The sequence below is a fragment of the Zonotrichia albicollis genome, chromosome 6 (assembly GCF_047830755.1).
Source record: "Zonotrichia albicollis isolate bZonAlb1 chromosome 6, bZonAlb1.hap1, whole genome shotgun sequence".
Classification (NCBI taxonomy): domain Eukaryota; kingdom Metazoa; phylum Chordata; class Aves; order Passeriformes; family Passerellidae; genus Zonotrichia; species Zonotrichia albicollis.
The window spans coordinates 44,903,451-44,925,119 of NC_133824.1; the positions used below are offsets into that span (position 1 = coordinate 44,903,451).

Sequence of the window (21,669 nt, forward strand, 5' to 3'; positions counted from 1 at the left end):
TTTCTTAAAACCCTGGTGGCTTAAAGCAGAGAGTGAGAAAATCTTTCACTGGGCAGCTATAAAGATTCTTGGATTCATCATAAAATAGTTCACATAATAAACCATAAGCTTGCAAATCTGCAGAAAGGCAGCAGTAAGCAAACAGAGGCTCTCCAGCACATCAATTGGAATTACTGACAGATAATTAGTATTACTTATCTTCCTAAAGTACTGTACTAACCTGAAATCCCAGTAAAGATCTAGCAATTCTGCATTTCAGAAAAGCTGTCATATTATGAGGCCATATTTTTATTTACAGCTTTGTGCAGTAAAAAGCCATGACTGTAAAGCAATAGTTGTCAATTCCACACTATCAATTTCATCTAAAATTATCTAAGTGCCTTCCCAGAAGTGCAGTAATGATAGTTCATCTTTAATTTTTTCTTTTTTTAACCATATTCAAAAATCTCTAACCATTTCCATGCTATAGCTCCCTGCAGCTGACATAATGAACTACTGATCATGAGGGATTATTCCAGAAGTGGCACGCCTCCAGAAGAATAAATCCTAGACTGTCTGTAACATCTGTGATGACAGAAATCTATTAAAAATATGCATTCAGTGGTAAGGATATCAAAAAATCCATTGTGCCTAGTGTGTACCTGACAGATCCAACAGGGAAAGTCAAAATTCCAAGTCTTATTATAAACAGATAAAAAAGAGCATGAAAATACCACCCAGCAAAGAGTTACACCCAGAACTGAGTTTTCTCCCAATAAACACACACATGCACACACAGTCTAGTGTTCAGCAACCAGCTGCTATGGCAAGGAGAACTGCAACAGATCACAGAAAGCAGCAACAAAGGGTCCTGCAGCAAAGTGATGCCAACAACCATGATGGATGTGAGGCCTCATGCAGTGTCTGCCCGCTCCTCCAGCACCGTGGACCTCTCCTTTAACTTCACCAAATAGCAATGATGAGGCAAGCTGGATCTCTAGGGGGAAGGAAAACAGCCTAAGGAAAGTAGTGGGATAGAGAATGGGCAAGGGAATAACCAAGGCCTTCTGAAAGTCCAGACTGCTTCAGCCATTAGATCCTGCATCACAACTGCCCTGCGTCACTCGGGACAACGGAAGGCATGGATTCCCTTGGCAGGTGGAAAAATCAGTGGGTAGCTAATGTGGGACTACTGGGTTCATCAGCAGGGAAAAGGGAGAAGCAGGGATGGGTGGAAGGAAAGCCATCCTCATTACTATGGTCAGTTGAGAAAGAAGAGTCTTCCTTGGCTCATTATTGAAAAATGAAATCAAATCGATGTATGAAACAGAAGGCTTTTGCATATTTCATAAAGGCCAGAGCACACAGAGAACTGGTGGTGCTTTTTTTACTTTTGATTTTTTTAAACTGTGGATCATACTGTGAGATACACTGCACTTCCTCCATCAGGCCTCTATTCTATTCCACCACTCTATCTATTCCAGCACTCAGCACTGCTTGCCAACATCTGCAATCAATCCAAAGCATTAACCTTATGAAGGGTTGGCCGTCTGCTGCTCTGAAAGGCCCAAACCTGGCTTGAGGCAGAGTAAACTGATGCTCTGTCTTCTAAGACGAAAGCAGTACAGCTTCTATCCTAAGTGATATACAAGAGGGAAGGGAGAGAATCACATGATAAATCTTCACATACAAAACTGTTATATAGTTTGAAGGAGAGCAGAGTTAAACACTGGTGTTTGGCTGCTGGGAACAGAGATACTGGATTACAGTTCGCTGGATTATGAACATATATTCTTAAAAAAAAAAAAAAAAAAGAAATTATAATCTTCTCCACCCTTGCTACTCCTTTGTACAAGGGAGGAGTAAAGTTGGTAAAGGCCCTCCAAACTCCATCTTCTCCCACAAGTGACTCCAAACAGAAGAGCAAAACAATTATTAATTTCACACAAAACCCCAACACCTCTAGCTAGTCATCTTGTAACCATAATTTAAGTACCACTACAGCACCCAGGAAGAACCAAAATAGCAAGATTGTTACTCTGAAGTACTAAATTATCCTTCAGGAAAACAATTCCCCCATCCCACTGACAGCACCTTTAGGGTAGGCGGCTTTGTAGCCTGTGCAACTTCATTAATAAAAATATTATGAACACGGCAATAGTTGGAGGTTTTTTTACCATCCTATTAAATAAAACTACCAAAACCCACCAAACCAAATGAAAACCCCAGGTTAAATGGAGATTCCTCCAAGAAGTCATCTGTGGAACACATCTGCAAGTGCATTTGCACATATTCCACAACATGGAGACACGCAGGGGGTAGGAACTGACATAAACAGACTGCAGGACACACATGTATTTTAACACATCTACATACACACTAAAGGTGTTCTCTGAAAGCAGAGAGAGGAACAGCACAACACAACTTCAGGAAAGTGTACTCTGCAATGTACAGGAATATTTATTCCTCACCTGTTTGACTTGCAGACCGTGGCTCCATATTCTTTCCAAGAGGTCACACAGACTGGCAATCAGGGTGTTCTCTTCCACTCCAGTGATATTCACTTCACCATGACCAAGCTCCACAGCTTCTCGACCCATCTTCTCAACCAACATCCTCTTAGTCTCAAAAACACAAGGCAAAAGAGAGGTAAATCTCTCCCAGGAATTCCCAAGATCACTTACACTTTTAAAGTGACTAATAAGGAAGCACATGATAAAGTTTTGGCAGAAAAACTGGCTGTATATATGTATTTCTGGTTTTCAAGCCTGGACAGCAGCAGTGCTCATCTTCTGTTGTTCTAAAAAAAGGGTTTGCAAATGGGCACATCATCCTCCACAGAGTGACCCCAACAAAGGGAACAGCAGGTCCCACATTAACAAGCTGGATGCTCAGCAGCAAGGCCACAAAACAGATCTTGGGTGCTTTGGTGCCTGGATGCACTCCCCAAGAGCAGGGCACTTTGTCCCCCTCCTCCCAGAGGAGGTGAATGCACCCAAGTGTTTCCAAGCAGCACAGGTATGTCATTCTTGGGAGATGCTGCTCTGCCAGAAGGGCATTTGGATTAAACCAAACCCATTCTGGAGTGCACCTCTTGAGCTTCCTCATGAGCCACATTCTCGTAAACTGTGCGCAGTTTCATACTGCCCACCAAAACCTTCACCAGCTCCTGAAGTAAATCTTCCAGGCACAATAAATTCACCATACAGCCAACTGGAGGGAAAAATGGTGAGGGAAGCAGTTCCAGTCGTCTCTTACACATTTTTTCATCTTTGTCCCTATTCTGGACTCAATTTCAAATGAGGAATACTCCATTAAGCACCTCTGCACAGTTTTGCTGGAGATTAAGAAGTCCAAGTTAGTCCCTGCTGCTTCTCCCCCGCACTCCCTCTGGCAATTTCTCACTGTCACAGAGCCAAGTCCACCTTCAAAAACTTTCACCATCTCTTGTGCCTCTATTAAGGGATGGGGATTATTTGGACAGTTCCATAAATTGAAATCAGAAGTAGATGCACATATTAAACAGAGTTTTATGAAAAGTTGTATATAATTACCGTAGTACCTCCATTACTTTAGGCAAGAATGTGTCTATTTCATAATTATTCTCTCTGCTGTATTTTTATAAACATTAACATTTGCTTCAGATTAATATGTTGTCAAATATATACTGGTGAAGCATGTCTACAAATTAATGCCAAATTTCTTTGTTAAGTGCTTAAAACATACACCTCAGAAATGCAGTTGTGAGAAAAGCTGCTGTATCTTCCCCACAAGCCTCTCTTTTGGACTATTCCCTCCTGTTAAAACTGTACTGTCTCATTAGTTATAACTGAAATGTGCTATAATAGACTTGGGCAGCAGGATGGTAAAGACCCTTCAGAATATTCAATCTCTATCATAAATCTGCTTGATAAAGTCTCTGCTCCTTGCAGAATTTCTGAATACATTATCTCTTCATTAATTTTTCACCACCATGCAAAAATCCTTATAGGGAAAAAGCAGAAACAGATGGTAGAAAAGTGGGGGGGTTTCCAACATCCTGGATACAAAATGGTCCAGAAGGATGGATATGAGGTGCAGGATATGAGGTGCAGGAGAGCAGGATTATTCTCTGTATTACCTTATTTCTGCATTCCTTCAACAAGCCTTCTACAAACTTCCAGTTTGTTTGTGCAATTACTGATGGAGAGAGGTTGGAGAGCTTGGGCTGCCGGATGGTGCTGCCCAGGTTCCTGGCTTCCTGGATGTACTTCTGCATTGGGGGACAAAATGGACACAGACAAAAGTGCAAGTGAGACTTCTTGGCTGAGAGAAAAAGGTAAATTTTTCTTTATAACCCACACCTCTGGAGTGAAGAGGAAAGTATCTCCTCTTTCAGAAAAGGCCCATTTTTTATCCAGCATTATTTAGGGCTGAGACACTTAAAACTGCTATTTCACCAGAGGTCAAATCCCCATTTATACTGACTACACAATATTAGAACACACATTGCTGAATTACAAAACACAATACAAACTGCAAAGGATATTCAAGATGCATAGAGATTCAACTACTCCCTGCACCACTGCCAATTGTCTTTTTATTTTTTTCATTTAAATGAAAATTTGCTAAAACTGCCCAGACCAAGAGTATTCAAGTGGTAGACTGGTCTACATGAGGACTGCAACAAAACTTTGCTCTTTCAGGAAGCAGCTGCAAAATGCAAATGATAGCAACATCTCTCAGCTGTGAACCAGCTGCATTTTTGAGGAAAATCATTTCCTGAACCCACTCTACTCAAAAGTGCTCTTCTGCTCCTATTACTGCCATCAAGGAGTTGCCTTTGTTTTCACCCCAGAGACAAGAGTGATGTGACAAATATTTTGGAAGCCAGGTGATCACAGGTTGGTTGGGGTACAGCTAAATGAGAATTAGTGACAAAGTCCTGTACAGGCACTGATGGAATACTCAGGATTAGTACACATGTCAAATTAAAAGGAAACCTCTCTAGCTTACATTGAAATAATGACCAACTGAAATGTCAGTGAATAGATCTGTCAGACACAACAAAGAGGGAAAACCCCATTTTCTCCACTGGCCTTGCACTAAAAAGCTATGATATATACATTAAATTATGCATCTTTATCCAGAACTATGATTACAGTCATATTGTGCATTGGACATACCAGATAATGCTCTGACACAGATTTTATAGAGGGCATGAAGGGCCAATCATGCTGGTCCCATAAACATAACTGCAACTGAAGCTCTGACATGGAAAAGTCCAGGTGCTGGCAGGATAAGTTGGTAGCAAAAAGCCAAGAAGATGTAAAGTGAAAGTGGTAAGACATATGAAGTAATAAAAGCAAGCATGCAAAACAGAAAAGGAAAAGAGTGAAGACAAAATACAATGCAGAACTCCCAAGCATTCAACATAAACATAAATTCGTAAGTAATGAATCTGAAAGGGAAAAAGAAAAGATGGTGTTAAATCAGTGGATTCGTGTAAACTCTTCCCTCCACTGGGCACAAATGTTTGCAAGTAAAAAGTCTCCATTGCACAGATTTTTGTTGGCTGCCACAAAGCTTCAATTAGTTTAAAACTCCCAAGGCTGCAGTTTGACACCTCCTGCTCAGCCTGACCCCTGTGTTCATCTCAGAAGAGCTCCCTCCCCACTCTCAAATTTACTGTGGAGTCTGAGGTTCACCCAGAGAAGGGGTCCATGTTCATCCACCATTATGTCATCAAAGAGGTGCAGCATAAACCCCTAAAACAGCAGCACCATTACCACTGGCACTCAGTACTCCCAGCTGAGCATGCATTTCAAAGTATTTATTCCTCAGATATTTTTTGCCTTTTGCAACAGAATAACTCCTATAAGAAATGAACTTGTGAGGAACCAGTTAAAAAACAAAACAAACAAAACACCCCAGAAACCAGAGGTAGATTTGTGCCTTTGTAATTAGCTCAGAAGCTTACATGCTTTAACAATTGTGTTGTTTAGCACAGTAATGAGGTTAGAAATCAACTACTATTCATTTCTGTTACATCTAATAAAAAGCACTTTAGAGTTAGCTGAGCATATGGAACATGTCAAAGCCAGAAACTACTCGCAGAGGTTTTTTATTATGCAGACATTTTTCTGTTACATGGTTATGGATGACAGAGATGACACTATAATTCAACAAAATTTTAACAAACCAGTAAGTAAATTCCGGAACTGAGTACACTGGGAAGACAATTAAATCCATCACTACCATAAAAGGATGAACTGAACAAACACACTTGAGTTTCAAAACACTATCCTAACAGACACAAGACTACTAAAATTCAAAACTAAGCTTTTCTAAGGATATTTAACAAGGCAAAATAATATTGTTTTCAATGAACAACACACAAACAAAAGCAAAACTCTGGGATTAGTAAACAAATAAAAAAATCTCTAAAATTTTGAGCCAGTCTATTCTTGGAATTACCTATAAATCAACACCTGGTGTAACAGTTTGCAGTCTGTACCATATGAATCAGAAACTGTACTGTAATTAGTTCACTTCACCCAGATCTTTCAAAATCACTTCACCACAAAGAAAAACTGTGTCAGCTGTAGGAGCAGTGGTGAGAGATGTTTCAGTTCAGAAGGTGGGTAAATCAGCATCAGACTGCACTGTGCAAAACAGGCAGCCACAAACGTGACAGTCTGGGGGGACTTCACACACTCACCTCAGCAATGAGGCTGTCTCTCACTCTGTCACCTTAATACTTTTGTTATGGTCTACAGAAGACACTTAGGCCAAAAGGCAATGCCCCTGATTTTAGGATGAAATTAATCCCTTTCTAGAGGTGGTTATGTTTCCTCCATCAAATACACAAAAGAAACACAGGGTCACTACGTTATTCAGAGACAGGAAATAGATGGCTGAAAACTATTAATTGCCCTCTTCCCACTCATCCCCTTTAAAAGAAAAAAAAAAAAACACAACAGAACAACTTGAAATCATATGATTATATTTTCAGAGAACTCTCCTATATGTAGGATGAAATAATTTTGTCCTGAGAAGGGGCAAAAATGACATAACTTTTATAATAAGAAAATTAAGTATTTTTGGTCTGCTACTTCATTTGTATTAAATACACTTAAGGGAGAGCAGACAAGAGCTGCAAGTAACTGTCTAGACATTTCATAAAGGTTGCAGAGCATTTCTCAGGCCATTAGGAAAGCAAAAAATCAGATCTCTAGAGCTGAGCAATTTTCACCTCTCTCTGGTCATTGTCCAGACGCAGGTGCTCCGTGTGCTGCTTCTGCCTGTCCTTGCGCCTCCACTGAGCAGGAGCATTCCTCTTTGTCCACCTGCACGTGGGGAATAACATCAGCCAAGTGTCAGGAGGCAGGGCAAGGGCAGAGGCAATCAGAGGTTTCCACTTTATTCTATGCATTCTACACTTTGTGAACAGGCTGACATCAGTTACATCAGCCAAAGCGCAGCTGCAAACACACACACAAAGAATCTCTGGAATACTGGGCAACCAAAATGGTTTACAATATTCAATCACATACATTTGCTCTGTATTTTTTCTTTTTTTGGCCATTTTAAGCATTGCCCCTCCCACTTCAAGGTTTTTATAAGAAAATATCCTAAAATATTTACTAGTTCCTACATAAGATCAAATAAGGTGATCTCTTTTCATATTGACAATAATTGCAAGTAACTAAGTACACAAACTATCATCTCAAACATGAGAGCTTTTTTCAGTAAATTTGCTTCAAGAACTCTGTATTTAAAAAAGAAAAAAAACCAACCAAAAATCAAACCAGACATAGCAAAACCCCCCCTTCCCCATCATCTGATCTGCTCCCACTTGAAAAAAACAACCCCAAAACTGACTTTGCTTTCTAAGACTTTGCTTTAGTACTGTTCTATAAATCTTGCCAAGATTCAGCACCTGTTGCCTTAGCTTACTCACTTATTGCTTGCTGGGCCAGTGGATAAAACATCAGACTGAAGCTTAGGAAAAAATCCAAGCTCATATTTCCCTTGTCCAATTTTCATGTCCAGCAAGTGTGGGTGAACTGCAGTGTGATCTATTTTTGCCAGCCTTAATTCAATAGATTTCTCTGAAATAGTAAGAAGGTTAAATTTGTTAAGGTGTTTTCATCAGACATGTATCTACAATCACCTATTTTCGATTAAAAGCAGATGTCAAATTAAAGAAAGAAGTGGAAGCTGCTTACTGATTTCAACAGGGACATTAGTACAAGAGTGTTTCTGACATCAAAGAATGCCACCAAAAGGAGAAAAAAAATGTTTATCTTCTTAAGCTCAGACATCTTTCACACACAAAGCATGCAGGAAAACACCCGAGTTCCACTTAACATTAATTTCATCTCACATCTCAACATCACAGAAAATGTTCAGTCCCCCATTTAAGCTTTACATCTCTGCTATTTTGGTCTGGGTTTTTTGAGGTTTCAAAACATGAATCATTACTTAATCTAATGCCTACAACAAACAGCACTGACCAGTTGCACTGTCAATCAAGTGCCTCATGGCCCTTACCAGCCTCATCAATGGTTGTGCATTTCTGATACATAGACGTGCGCAGAGTCGGTGTCCTGACATTCAGCAGCCTGATTTTATCCACCCTGGAATCAAAAACTCTCAAAACAGGGTCTTTGTCATCCTCATCATGGCACATAATCTTATTGTCAATGAAGGATGCAAACATTTGGGTCTCCAGGAATCTCGAGAGGAAAGGCAAGTAAGGTTCAGGCTGGTCGGACAAGAAAGAAGCCTAAGAGACAAGAAGAGATAAGAGTGTTTGGGAGTCTGCAAAGAGACAGACACATCCACCAGAAGCACCAATTTTTCTGATCAAGCATGTATGAGAGTGCTTTGGTGCCACTTAAAGCTTGGGTTTATTATACATATCAATTCTATCCCCAAAATAGGCAGTCTGTATGAAATTTTCAGCATCAGGACAATCACCTAGTACAGCACAATAACTGGTACACTGTGACTTTAGCATTCCCTTCATCTCCGAAAAGTTTCAACAGGATCCCAGCAAACCACACCATCAGTACTGCAGGTGTGCAGATTTGCTACTTCTGGCTGGGCTTTCACAGCTTGTGAAATCAATGGGAATCTTTTCATACAACTTGGAGGGAATCACATGAATGTTTTAGCAGACAGTGCTGCAACAGTCTTCACCCATGTGAGCTCTCCTGCTGACAAATATCTCCAGCAAAGAAGACAGAGCAAAAATTTGAAGAACTGGGTCTTATGTTTCTCTACAAAAGAGTTAGGAACACATGTGGCACACATGTACATAAGCATTATTTGGGATCATGACTTAATTCATTAACATATTTGGCAATTCCTCTGGTCAAAAATCAAACAGTTTCCACTTGTAATATTTAATCTTAATGTGGAGGTTAGCTCTGAAGTCAGGCTTTCTAAGCTATTTTCCTAGGACAAGCTGCATTTTTCTACAGTATCCTTAAAAGAGTATCTTTAGCTCTCTAAGTCTGTATTGGTATATACTTTGCCACATACCTTAGATGTGACTTTTTTGGGAACACTGAAATTCAAAGAAGAAATTACCATTTTTACAGTACAGTTTTCCATCTGATGGCCCAATACACAAAGCCTTAAGTTTGAATACTGTTTTACCTCTTACATTGATGTACCTTTTTATTACAACTTACTTTATCAAAGTTTTGCATCTGTTCTCTGTTTGTAAACCAGGATTCCTTGTCCTGACTGGGCTGAATGACAAACACTTCATAATCTGCAAACATTTGTGTGAAGCGGTTGGCAAAAACTTCCCGAATCTGAATGTTCAGCTGGTAAATCTTGAATTCTTCTTCATCACACTGAATTTTAAGATCCTTTTTGCTACTAGTCTCTTCTCGTACCTCCAGCTGAAAAAGTAAGGGAAAACACAAATAATTTGTATTGATGTTTTGTCAGGTATTCCAGGCATACAAGATTTTCATCTGCCATTCACTTGCTACTCTTCAAGCCAACATTTCAATAAAGAAAAATAATTACTGTAAAGAGCTAAATCAAAAAAATGCAGACAGAAACCTTTGCCTAGAAAATTTCTCATAATAAACCAAAACTTACTTTAGTACTGTTAGCACTGGATATGTTTTAAATTTAAAAAGGGTAAATAACAACCATATACATGCCCATGCATGGCACAGCCTTAACTTTCTCTTACCCTTCAACCATATGTACAAGCTTTTCAGAGGTTCTTAGTACCCCTAAAAACTTGCATATTAGGCAAATCTATATCTGGTGTCAAATAATTCCAGGTTTAGAGCTGCTAAACACACACCAGCTTTCAAATGAAGACAAATGCACAGTAACAAGAAGCTGTGCACGACTAGAACCCAATTGCTGCAGCCTAAGTCCTTAGCAGTGTAAATCACAATTCCCAACTATACAACTCAGAGCAATCTTAAAGAAAAGAAAAGGCATTTTTACAGTTAAGATGTGGGCTAAAATTTATCAAAAAAAACAATAAAATTAAGATATTCAATTCATAGGGGGAAAAAAATCACCAACAGTGAAAGTCTTCACTCCATTCCACAAAAGCTAAAAAAACTCCCAGGCCTTTCAGCTAGTATATTTTATGCACAAAGGGGTGCATTGTGTTTTTTGTTTCACAATTCTAATCACTCAAAAAATCCAATCAGGATCACCAAGCGCATGTCCACTTGCAGGGAGTCAGACAGTCATGAACTCTACAACATTAACCAGACAAAAGCATCACAGTAAGCTCATGGCCAATGTATTACATATAAGCAAAATACTATATATTCTTGACTGAATGAATAAGGTATCTATAGAAGACTGGATGCAAACTTCAGCATTATCTAGATGTCAATTTTAGCCACTTAATTCATTAAATAGTGGCGCCAATTTAGAATAAATCTTAAAATCAAGAATTAACAAGGCAAAGTGCTATTTTAAAACACATTATTTTGGTAAAGAAACACTTGGTGGATAGCAAAGATTTTCCCAGATGCTGCAGGGTTAAATCCCATTCCCCCTCTCTCCTAATCTTGTCCTTGTCTCTACAGGTGCTCACAAGGTTTGAGAACATGAAGGAACAGAAAGCTCTTTCTAGTGAAGACAGACATCCAGCATCTTTGGACCATGACTTCAGCCCATCTGCCACTGCAGGAACAGAGAGAGTGCAGCTCATTTCCTATCTTACCTTTTCCAGACTCACACCTGTTCTTTTAACAAGTGCTTGGAGTCTTGCAATAGTCTCATTTTCCTTTAGCAGCTCATAGGAATTCAGAGGTGATCCTGCTATGTTCCCATTTCTTTTATCAGAAACCAGGTCACATGCTCTGAGGCTCTTCATCTTGGAGGCACTTTCACTGCAGTGCAGGTTTCCCTCAGGTGGAATTCCAAAAGCCATCAGAATCTCTGAAATCTCCTGAATGAACTCAAGTTTATTTGGAAACTGGGGTAGATCTTCTGGCAGCTCAATGAAATGGTTGTCTACATCCACAAAGCACAGGTTTGCCTGGGATTTAATTTAGAACAGGACACCATTACAGCACCACTAAGCACATTATTCATCTTTGGGATTTGAGCTTATTTAAAGATTCAAAGACATTTGCATTTGTTTGTTTATTTTGTAAAACAGAGTTGCCCCAACCATAATTGAACTGGTTGGTTGGATTTGAAGAATGTAATACAAAACTTACATTTCCAGGTCTTTTGAGGATGTCACTGAGAAAGAAGACTAATTTTACAGACATTTACCACATACAAAATAGATTATAACATAAATTAGGTACAGATGTGTGATTTTTTCATACATGTACAGGTAAATTTTAACTACAGGATAGATGCAATTCTATTTTATACATGTTTGTATAAAAGCAGGTGACTGCCTGTTGTTTAGATTATCAGTGCATTTCTCTAAAAGATTTAGCAAATTTCAGTCTAAAAGATGTGCTGATACTGCGGAAGTGCAATGAAGTTATCTTCTCTTTTTCTGTAAGGAACAAAAGGCAATTGCCTGACAACTAAGGCAATTCTTGGAATGAGCAAGTTTGTTTCCAAGGGGAAAAATGAAATTAACTAGTTTCCATTCTGTTTTTCTGTTCCAATCTCCAACTCATTTACCACCAAAAAACACCAAGGTGAGGAAAAAAAAAAAAAAAAGAAAAACCACCTATGTGGCTTCCACAGCAAGATCAAAAGAAGCTTTGCATCTTTCAAGGTTTACCTCACTCTTTATTTGGCAAGGAGGGAGGTTCCCCTTTTGCCTTCTGCATTGAAAAATCAAATGGGTACAAGACATTACATAACTACACACACCACAGCAAGAACCCCAGTCATGTGTGAAACCTGCCTGGAAAGTTAAGAACAGAGAAGTAACTTTGCTCTTCTCTGGAAGCATTTCAGTTTCTCTTCCCTGCAGAATCAACATGGGCCGTCCTTGTTCTGTTTAACCTTCACCATACAAAATATTTCACTCAGATTGTGGGGTACTTCCAACCTAACTGCATTGCATCATTCTAGGAGCCATCCCTGAATTCAGGCCTCACTACAGCTTGGCAGCAAAAACACTTTTCAGGTCTATGAGAAATTACATATCTGCAGTTACTTCCTGTGATTCAGTAAGTGCAGGAGGATGGAAGCACCACCACAATTTAATTGGAAAGAAATAATTAGAAGATATCAACCTCACATGGAATGAATGGTGAATGATTCCAGAAATCAGTGCTACAAGGAGTTCTGATAGGAATTTCTGTGGGACTGACCAGAGGTAGACTAGAATAAGCTGTGCCTGATGTGACCTGTTGCTTTAAGTAAACTTATGAAAATATAGATTTAGTACTTGTGACAGGTTTCTATAGAACAGAGGGTGTCAACTCTCCTTAAAACAAAATATCTTATTGAACTTCAACATTTATAGTGAAAAAAGTTACAGCACAACTGAATTCTTACAGCACAACTCCACTGGACATATTGTACTAGCTTGCACAGAACCAGTCCAGTTCATGCCCTGCTACAATATTACCCATAGTAACAAAGGAAAGCATAAATCCAGTTCTCTATTTCCTAATGTTCTAACATTTCAATATGGAGATTGATTTCTTATGCTCAAAGAAAAGCATATAAAACAATTTGATATCTCTTGTATAGATGCTTTACTGGAAATTAAATCACAAATTAAATTAGCTGCTGCAAAGGAATCCAAGGTCAATAAAGAGAATTAACACATTGATTCTCAGAGTTTCTAGTGCACCTTAGAAAGTTTTTATGCAGGGCAGGTGTGATTGCTGAAATTCCCCAAATATCAGCACTGCTCCAAGGCAGCATCTGAAGCCAGAACCTGAACTGAGGAGTTTCAAGGCTCCCACTGTACCCACAGTTCTGTGACAATCAGAAGTCAAATCAGCTGGTATTTGTCAGAAACACTGTAAGCACTTCAAGACAGAAGAGAAATAAAGCTTTGAGACCAGGCACAATGCCTACCAATCAGTGCTGAGGGAGAAAGAAAAAGCATTGAATTTGCCTCAAGAAGTCTGCAAAATAGCAAGACAGACTCAATAAGAAACTCTTCAAACAGTTTAATTGTATTACTTCCTTTTACAACTTTCTTTAACTGATGCCATTCCACTTTCCTTCCTTTTTGGATCAGATTCTGCAGAAAACATCACTCTTGCTTAATAAGCTTGGGTGTACCCACAAAGCACTTGGCCAAAAAGAAATCAAACATTAACCTTACCCATGCAGAAACCCTAATCCTCAAACTGAAATTAAACTCCTTGCTAATGGAAGGAAAGCCCAAATTCATTGTTTGCTAAAATTGCTTATAAATATCTGGGCTAACACCTGGTTAATTCTTCCAATATGTGATTTTCCCTTCTGCAGGGCTCCTCTCTAAGAGCAATACACACAGTTTAAATACTCTGAGCTCCTAACAATGATTGCTTATCATGCAACTTGTAATTACATTTTCCAGAAACTGGCCTGTATGGAAGCATTTTTTAAAAAGTCAGTGTGCAGCAATACTCTAAATAGACTGTAAAGAATATTTTCAGGGACACTCTGTAGTTATCCAGTGCCTGGTTAATAGCACAAAAGATAGAGTACTACCCATAGGCAAAGATTCCATAGGTGACTTCAGCCTCTCTGAACTCAGGGAAGCTGAGGTCATCCTCAAGAATTGCACACAAACTTCTGAACAGGCCATGCTCCTCAGGGAACAGAAATGGCAAAAACATCTCCTATGCACAGCCCTTCAAGAGGTATCAAACCAGTGTTTTTTCTGTGAAAATGAAATCTGAAGTAAATCACTGACAGACACCAGAACAGTCAATCTCACTATGCTGACACACTGCAGATCCAACAGAATGGAATACAGTAAGGAGAGAGGGTTCCCCTCCTCAAAAAGTAAGAAAAAATTACAAGGCACTCATTATTTGTGAAATCATGGTCATCCAAAGCATTTTGCATGCTAGGAACTGGCCAAGTACACAAAGCAGAAAAATAAAGGAGTTCTTTGGCCACAAGGCTTTAGTTATTTCGTTTCTGGAGGCAGCACAGCTGAGTGGGCTGTGAATAGCTGACAGTTCTCTACATGGACACAGTTTATTATTTTACTCACACAAAACTAAAGTAATATAAAGACAAGATCTTGGCAATATGTATAAGTAGAGATACAATTGAAAGAGCATCCTTAAGTTAGGTACTTGTTATTCCAGGTTTCTAGAACAGTCATATTCTTTTATTTGTTGCTTACATATCAGTTTTCTGATCAAAAGAAACCCCAAAACAGTTACACCCCACTTCACTTCAACAGCAGCCTGTCACGGGAGAGGACACATTACATCATCTACAATAAAAGGTTCTCCTGAGACATTACGCTAAGGAACAAGAATGTCACATCCTAATTTAAAAACCTGTCCTTCCCATAAACTTTCAGCATTCCAAGTAACAGGGTGTCCAGGTGAAAGCCTTACAAACCTTAGAAATGTGAATCTAAGCAAATCAGTGTTTGTGTGCCTGGTGCCAGTGCCTGCTTCCCTGAAGCCAACAGCACCATTTTCCATGGCCTTAGTGGGGTCTGGAGCACACCCATCCATCCCAAAAGCATAAGACAACTGCAATTCTTTAATCTGACCTGAGGTACAATAAGGGCCAAAGCCCCACACAGATCTAGCAGGGCCTGCATCAAGCTCACATCCTTCCTTTCAGCTCTGCTCAAAAGCACAGAAGGAAATTATTCAGCTTCTGCTTGAATAGAGCACTGAAAGGCCAAAGCCCACTCATCTCCAGCCTGAATCACCTTTGAGCATTTTCCCCCACCTTACAAACACCCCCCAGTGCTCCAGCACACCGAGAACATGGATTTGCTGTGTGCACACATGGCTGACTTGGGGCAAGTGTCTACAGAGGGCCTCAATTCTGCAGGATGCTCCTGTGCTGTCACAGACATGCTTTATGAAAAATCCTTTCCTTAGGAGTTTTTCTCCTGAGAAGCTGAGAGGCCTCAGGAACAAAATGTAAATAATAATTATCTGCTGCTGTGGAGTGCAACAGGTGGGTCTGTGATTGGTCTAATGCGTTGTTTCTAATTAATGACCAATCACAGTCCAGCTGGCTTGGAAGAAGCTTTTGTTATCATTCCTTTTCTACTCTTAGCTAGCCTTCTGATTAAATCCTTTCTTCTATTCTTTTAGTATAGTTTTAATACAATATATATATAATAAAATAATAAATCAAGCCTTCTGAAACATGGAGTCAGATCCTCATCTCTTCCCTCATGTCCCTGTGAACACCACCACAATGTGCCACTCCTGTGAGCCAGTGGGGACCTCCTGCACTTATTGTCAGCACTGCTGTCCTCCACGCCAGCCCACTCCCAGAATTTGGGAGTGAGAACAGCTCACAGCCCAAAGCCACTGCAGCCTTCAGAAACTCCTCAGGTGGCTGCTCACACTGCAGCACAAGAAAATCTAAAACTCTGGTTTGCCAAGAAATTTGCAGTATTATCAAGGATCAAGCCAGCAGCAGACAGCCTGAGAATGCATACAAAGCAGTGATTATCTTTCAATAATTATCTTGGTCTAATGAGCTAGCATCAGAAGAAAAAAGGCTTTTCAGGAGACCTTTCTTATCTTCTGGAACAACAGACAAAAATAAAAACCCACAGAATTTCTTCAGGTTTAGCACTGAATCATCCTTTTAATGGCTGAAATAAAAACAATGAGAATATATATAATCTGTCTTATACTAGCAGCAAAAATGCATTTTAGGTTTTAAAGTCTTTTAACAGAAAAAGCTACTGCCCAAGACCCTTGGGATCACTTCATTAAAAACAGGCTTGTTAATGAGGTACTACTTTGATTTCACCAGTGCTGGAAACTCAGCATTGCTTATTTCCACTGAAAATCATTTCAATTTCTACCATTCTCCTAAATTAGAGTGGTGAGATACACACACAAATCCTGCTGCATGAAATGGTTTAACTTGCTTGTTAAAAATGTATTTCTGTAGCACTGCAGAAGTTTCTTTAGAAGGAAATGCAAACACACATCAAAAAACCCTATCTTAGTTCAGTACTTGCTAGGTTTGTGATCTGAGAGGAAGCTGCTAAAACCACTTTTATTGATGAGTTTCACTGATAAACAAAGCACATTTTTGCCAGCAACACCTAAAACGGCCACAGGTTGTTCCCTTCCCCTCTGACATCTGCAGCACCCCATTCTAGCACAGCTTTTCCATGCCCTCCCTTCCCTCCTGGGCTCCTCACAAGCCAGGGAAAGCACAAGGATGCTCCTGCACACACAGAGCCCTCAGCAAAGCAGCAGCACCTGTGGGAAGGAGCACCCTGCTGCTGGCATGCACAAGGAACTCAATTCACACCAGACCTCAGCATTTCCTGGTTTTACTGGGCTGCAGAGTCAGCTCTGCAGGTCACTCCTGGTCTTCAATGAATTCCCCATCAGGGACTGTTCTGATGTACCCAAGGAATAACCTAAAACTGAATTTTGTCCTAACACAATTTTTTTGTTGGAGATTTTAATCATCTGCTGCAAGCATTAACTTCTGGGATACAGCTGGATTTCCATGCTGTAAAGCATCTCCTGGAAACACCAGATGTGACCCAAATATGAGAGGCTGCCACCAGAACAAGCCTTAAGGGCATATGTGTGCAAGACTTACACCAAACCAAAACTAACAGAGTTGAGACAGACAGTATTCTCACATTATTAGCCTAAAACACTTTGAGCAAAACAAATAAGTCCTTTTAAAACTTCATTATAAAACCACAATGAAGAAGTCTACAGTGGCACTGAGGTATCCATGCTGTGCTAGACAGCAGTATTATTTTCTTCCACAATGCCCTTCAACTGAGAAGCACTAACTAGATTTTCTCTCAAAGCTCACCTCTCTGGCCCCTGCTTAAATCTGATATTGCTTTCTTTTACAGCAGCTGTCCCACACATCCACATAAATAGATTAGGAACAGAGATGCAGCTTAGGCAGTTTCAAAACAAAGAAAAGAATTTTTTTGCAGAACTCAGAATAAATTACAACACAGAACAGGTCTTTGTATACCCTTTGTGACAAGTGAGGAATATTCTGCTATCAGGAGCCTAGAGGAGCTCCTCATATAACCCTGATGAGTTCATAAAGGTTGATATGCATTCCAAACTTCAGAGATAAACACTGCTAAATGTATTAATAGCCCCTCTGATACTGATGATAAATTTGTCTTTATTGAAGTACAAATAATGGAATCCATATGCCCTCTCTACTGCTCTACAACACATCATTCATGTTGCTTGGCAGTTTTTGTTTGCTGTTCTATGGGGGTTTGTTTGGGTTTCTTTCTTGGTTAGCTGGGCTTTTTAAAGCGAACTCCCTATGATGAAAACCTCAGTAATAGTGAGCTCCTGTTTTTCCCAGTCTACTTAACCCCTTGAATAAACAAATCTATTGGTCCAGGATAACTTTTTAGTATTTCCTAAGAGAATGGAGTCTCCAGTCCATTTCTATGTCACAGCTACATCTCCAGCCTGCAATGCAAAGGATTCAAGAGCTCACAAGAAACCTTACCCAGCAGTGACTACCAAGGGAAAGACTTCTCACACTAGCTCAAACTCATTGTGCACAAAGTTTTAAGAGCTCACTCTTCAAATAAGGAAGAGAAAAGCTGAAACTTCAGAAGGACAAGGAAATCTCACAGCAAATTCCACCACATGGGGATGTTGCTGCTGCTTTCTGCCTTGCCTGTCCTCCCCTCCCAGACAATTCTCATCTCTGTAAGATACTAGCAAAAATCTACTCCTCCACCTTCTCATAAAAGGCTACCTGTAAAACAAAATGTAAATTGAGGTGTCAGATCACTTTTTAATAGTACTTGGATTTCATTTCAAACATCTAAAAATAGATCAACTGCCTTACTTTAAACCTCCAAAATAACCTGATTAATCCCCTCCAAAAACTATTTATCTTTTAAATAACTGAAATGTCTATTTGAAATCAAAATATGTTTATTTAGTTCAAAGTATTACAGTGGTTTTAAAATGAGGAAGCTCTTTACAAAAGGAGAACAATCTTTTAGAAGCTTGTGGTAACAGTGAAAACATCCATAGTGCATATTAACATGCATATCCATACATTCATTTTATTTCATCAGCTATTCTCTCTAAAAAGTGTACTAACCATATTAATTAGGCCTATCAGTGCAGCCAAAATTCTGAAAAAATAGTAAACCAAAGCAATAGACTGTTGTTTTCATGGCAAGAACATACAATACTCTGTTATTAATTATTCCAGTGGAAAATAAAAAAAAAAAAAAAGAGCAAGACAATGAAGAAATCAAGAGATTAAACACTTCAGTTTTCATAGGAAAAAATAGTTTGGAAAAAAAAGTTTTACTTTGAACTTGCCAGGAAAAACAAATGAAAACTACCAGCATATGGATTTGAGAAAAAGAGCAATGTTGGCATGGAGACCAGACTGGAGGTTCACAAAAACATCTTGTCTTTAATTTCACGCAGCTTTTTCAAAAAGGAAGGGTTTTTTTGTGTCAAGCTATGCTGCAGCACTGCCTGATAATGAAAACAAAAACCAGCACCACCACAAAACCCTGGGCCTGCCACGCTTTCCCAGAAATGCAAGTGGTTATAGAAGAAAAAACAGAGTCATAGAAAAAGGCAGAGAATCCAACTAGGGCCTGCAAGTAGGGTGTTCCCCTTGATTTACAAAGTTCCTCCCCTGAAAAGTTACACCTACCAGTAAGCAGGGGTCAGACACTTCCTCTGCTGCCCTGGGAGGTGCCTTGACCCTCCCAAGCAGCCCCTAAACTCTCTGGGCACGTCCCTGCAAGGAGTGCTGTGAACTGAACAGGGGGATCAAACAAGTGAGGACAATCTCCAGCAGGCTGAAGGCAGAGCCAGCCCCAAGGAGGAGCTGCAGAAGCTGAACAGAGCATTTCCTCCTCCCTGGCCAGGGCTGCTGCTGCCAGGGCTCCTCAGCAGCCCCCCAAAAAGCAGCAGTGGCTCAGGGACACACAGACATCCTGCTGCACACTGAAGCTGGCACTCTAGGAGAAAATCTGAAATGGTTTTGTGCACACACCTGGCAGGCTGGGTCCATGCAAACCAACCCCAGGAGAGAAGTCCAGGGCAGGGAAAGCAGCCTAAGCCCACACAGCAGGAACCAGCCCAGTGCTGATGCCAGCTGAGCTCTGCTCACTCAGCACCACAACCTTTTGGCCACAGCTGGGGAATTCACACTGCACTTCCCAGCATTACAAGGCTAATTTTTCCAGCACAAAAATGTTCTTTCATGCTCACTTCATGATTCATTTTCTCTTTAATTATCCAACCCAAACTTCTGTCATTTGCATCAATAAATCCCCCCTCTAGCAAACCATTGCTCCAAGCATACCCCCTGAACCCGACCATGAACTTAAGCTTCTTTGACCAATTTTCAGTACATCATTTCCTGTAAAATTACAGTTGAATTCTATCAGAGCATACAATTTCAAAAGCAGGGCTTTATCTATTTCACCAAATTTTTGTCAGCATCTCTAAGAAACAAAGACCTATCCCAAATCAGAGCCAGCAGGAACTTGGCAATGGCTGGTACAGTTAGCACTTGTGTGTTGGATCATTTCTCACTTCCCTCATAGTCATGGACAATATTTAATCAATCAAGACAAGCTCCTCTCACCTCTTGAGGAAGTTCCAGCTTAGACCTATCATCCAGTCCATTAGAGTGCAAGCCCATGAGGTAAGGGACAGGAGCATCTAGAAAATGAAGGAGGGATGCTGGAAGGATAGGAACATACACGTGCTGCCACTGAAATGGAAACATTAGTGCTGTGATGGTCTCTGCCACTGTCATCAGCCTCTGATAATCTGAAAAACATCAAGAAAATAATTTTTTTTTTCACAAATACTTTTAAGGAAATGAATTGAAATTAAAGAAATGAGAAGTTGCTTGAAAACAGAAACCACAAAACTCAGTGCTAGCTGAGTGGCATCATAATGAAAACCCAGACCTGCACACCCAGCACATTTTGCTGAAACAACAAAGAGAGCTCAACCCAAAGTAGGTCATTCTACAAGTCACATGGAAATGAGCAAACTAACCCTTAATGCATGCTAAGTCACTTTCTGCTACCTCTACCAGGGTCACCAGGAGCACCAGTTTGAGTACAGAAGCATTACTGTAATCAGCTAAGAAACACATCAGAAATAATTTCTTTTCTCTGTGCTCAGGGCTTTCTATGGAAGCCTTGGATGCAACCCAAGGCATCTGGTATCTCTCAGATAAACATTTTTTCAAAGAGTGTTTAAATGTCCATAAAGCATGCTGTATAGCAGCCAAGCCAACAGTGTGACTGAAATAACTATGCAGAAAATGAAAAGGATCAGCTTTGTTTAGCCTTTGCAATGCACAACCAAAGGCTCAGTTCAATGTAAAAACAACTCATGTCCTTCTAGAACTTGGGAGCAGTGTTAAAATACCTGTGCAACACACAGAGATCTTTTCATGTAGCACTGGTGGCTACAGCAGGTCACAGTGCTGGGCAAACACTGCACCCTCCTCATCTGTAACTACAGAGCCATCTCCAAGGGTTTTTAAAATCCCATAAAGGGGGAGGCAGCACCAGATGTGTGTGCCAATACAGCTGCTGAAACATCCCAACAGCCTTCCAGCTGCCAGGCTGGAAAGGGTATGAAACACTCACACAACTAGGGCAATTCCTGCCTTCTGCCAGGCTATAAACACAGCACAAACTGGAGACACAGGATGCCTTTTCATGAGACTGCACCAACATCCAGTGGGTGCAGACTGCACCAATTCCAGCCAGGAAAGAGAAGGGAATACAAGATAAAAAGTCAGTAACCTTGATATGTGAGTATTAAGGTGTGGGGGATGCATGTCTTCTCCTTTCACAGAACTACAGACACTGTGAAACTGAAAAAGACCATTGAATGGGCAGCTCAGGTGCTGAGGTTTCTGAAGCTGTTGCACACTGTCACAGAGGGCAGATGGAAACTGCAAGAATAATATTTTTCTAAATACTCTGGAGAAAAATTAAGCTTAACTGTGCACTTGCCAAGTTGATGGCTTTGATTCCATCTTTTAGCCAGCCTCCACTCAAGACTTCAGACAGCAGGGGAAAAAAAGGCCAAGAAATTCAGTTCT

At 40.1% G+C, this 21,669-nt stretch overlaps 1 protein-coding gene across 4 annotated transcripts in view; it reads right to left on the minus strand.

The window, feature by feature from the left end:
* DENND5A (DENN domain containing 5A) overlaps window positions 1-21,669 on the minus strand; it is a 62,313-nt gene that overhangs the window by 14,885 nt on the left and 25,759 nt on the right. For 2 of the 4 annotated variants that reach the window (XM_074543414.1, XM_074543413.1), the window contains 9 exons: window positions 20,185-20,372; window positions 11,183-11,500; window positions 9,663-9,878; window positions 8,515-8,749; window positions 7,922-8,072; window positions 7,214-7,307; window positions 4,100-4,231; window positions 2,451-2,603; window positions 1,511-1,615 (listed from right to left, as the gene is read on the minus strand). In XM_074543414.1, coding sequence (XP_074399515.1) covers window positions 1,511-1,615; window positions 2,451-2,603; window positions 4,100-4,231; window positions 7,214-7,307; window positions 7,922-8,072; window positions 8,515-8,749; window positions 9,663-9,878; window positions 11,183-11,500; window positions 20,185-20,372 — 1,592 coding nt within the window. The remainder of the gene's footprint in view (window positions 1-1,510; window positions 1,616-2,450; window positions 2,604-4,099; window positions 4,232-7,213; window positions 7,308-7,921; window positions 8,073-8,514; window positions 8,750-9,662; window positions 9,879-11,182; window positions 11,501-20,184; window positions 20,373-21,669) is intronic. The other 2 variants (XM_074543416.1, XM_074543415.1) reach the window with 1 other exon arrangement.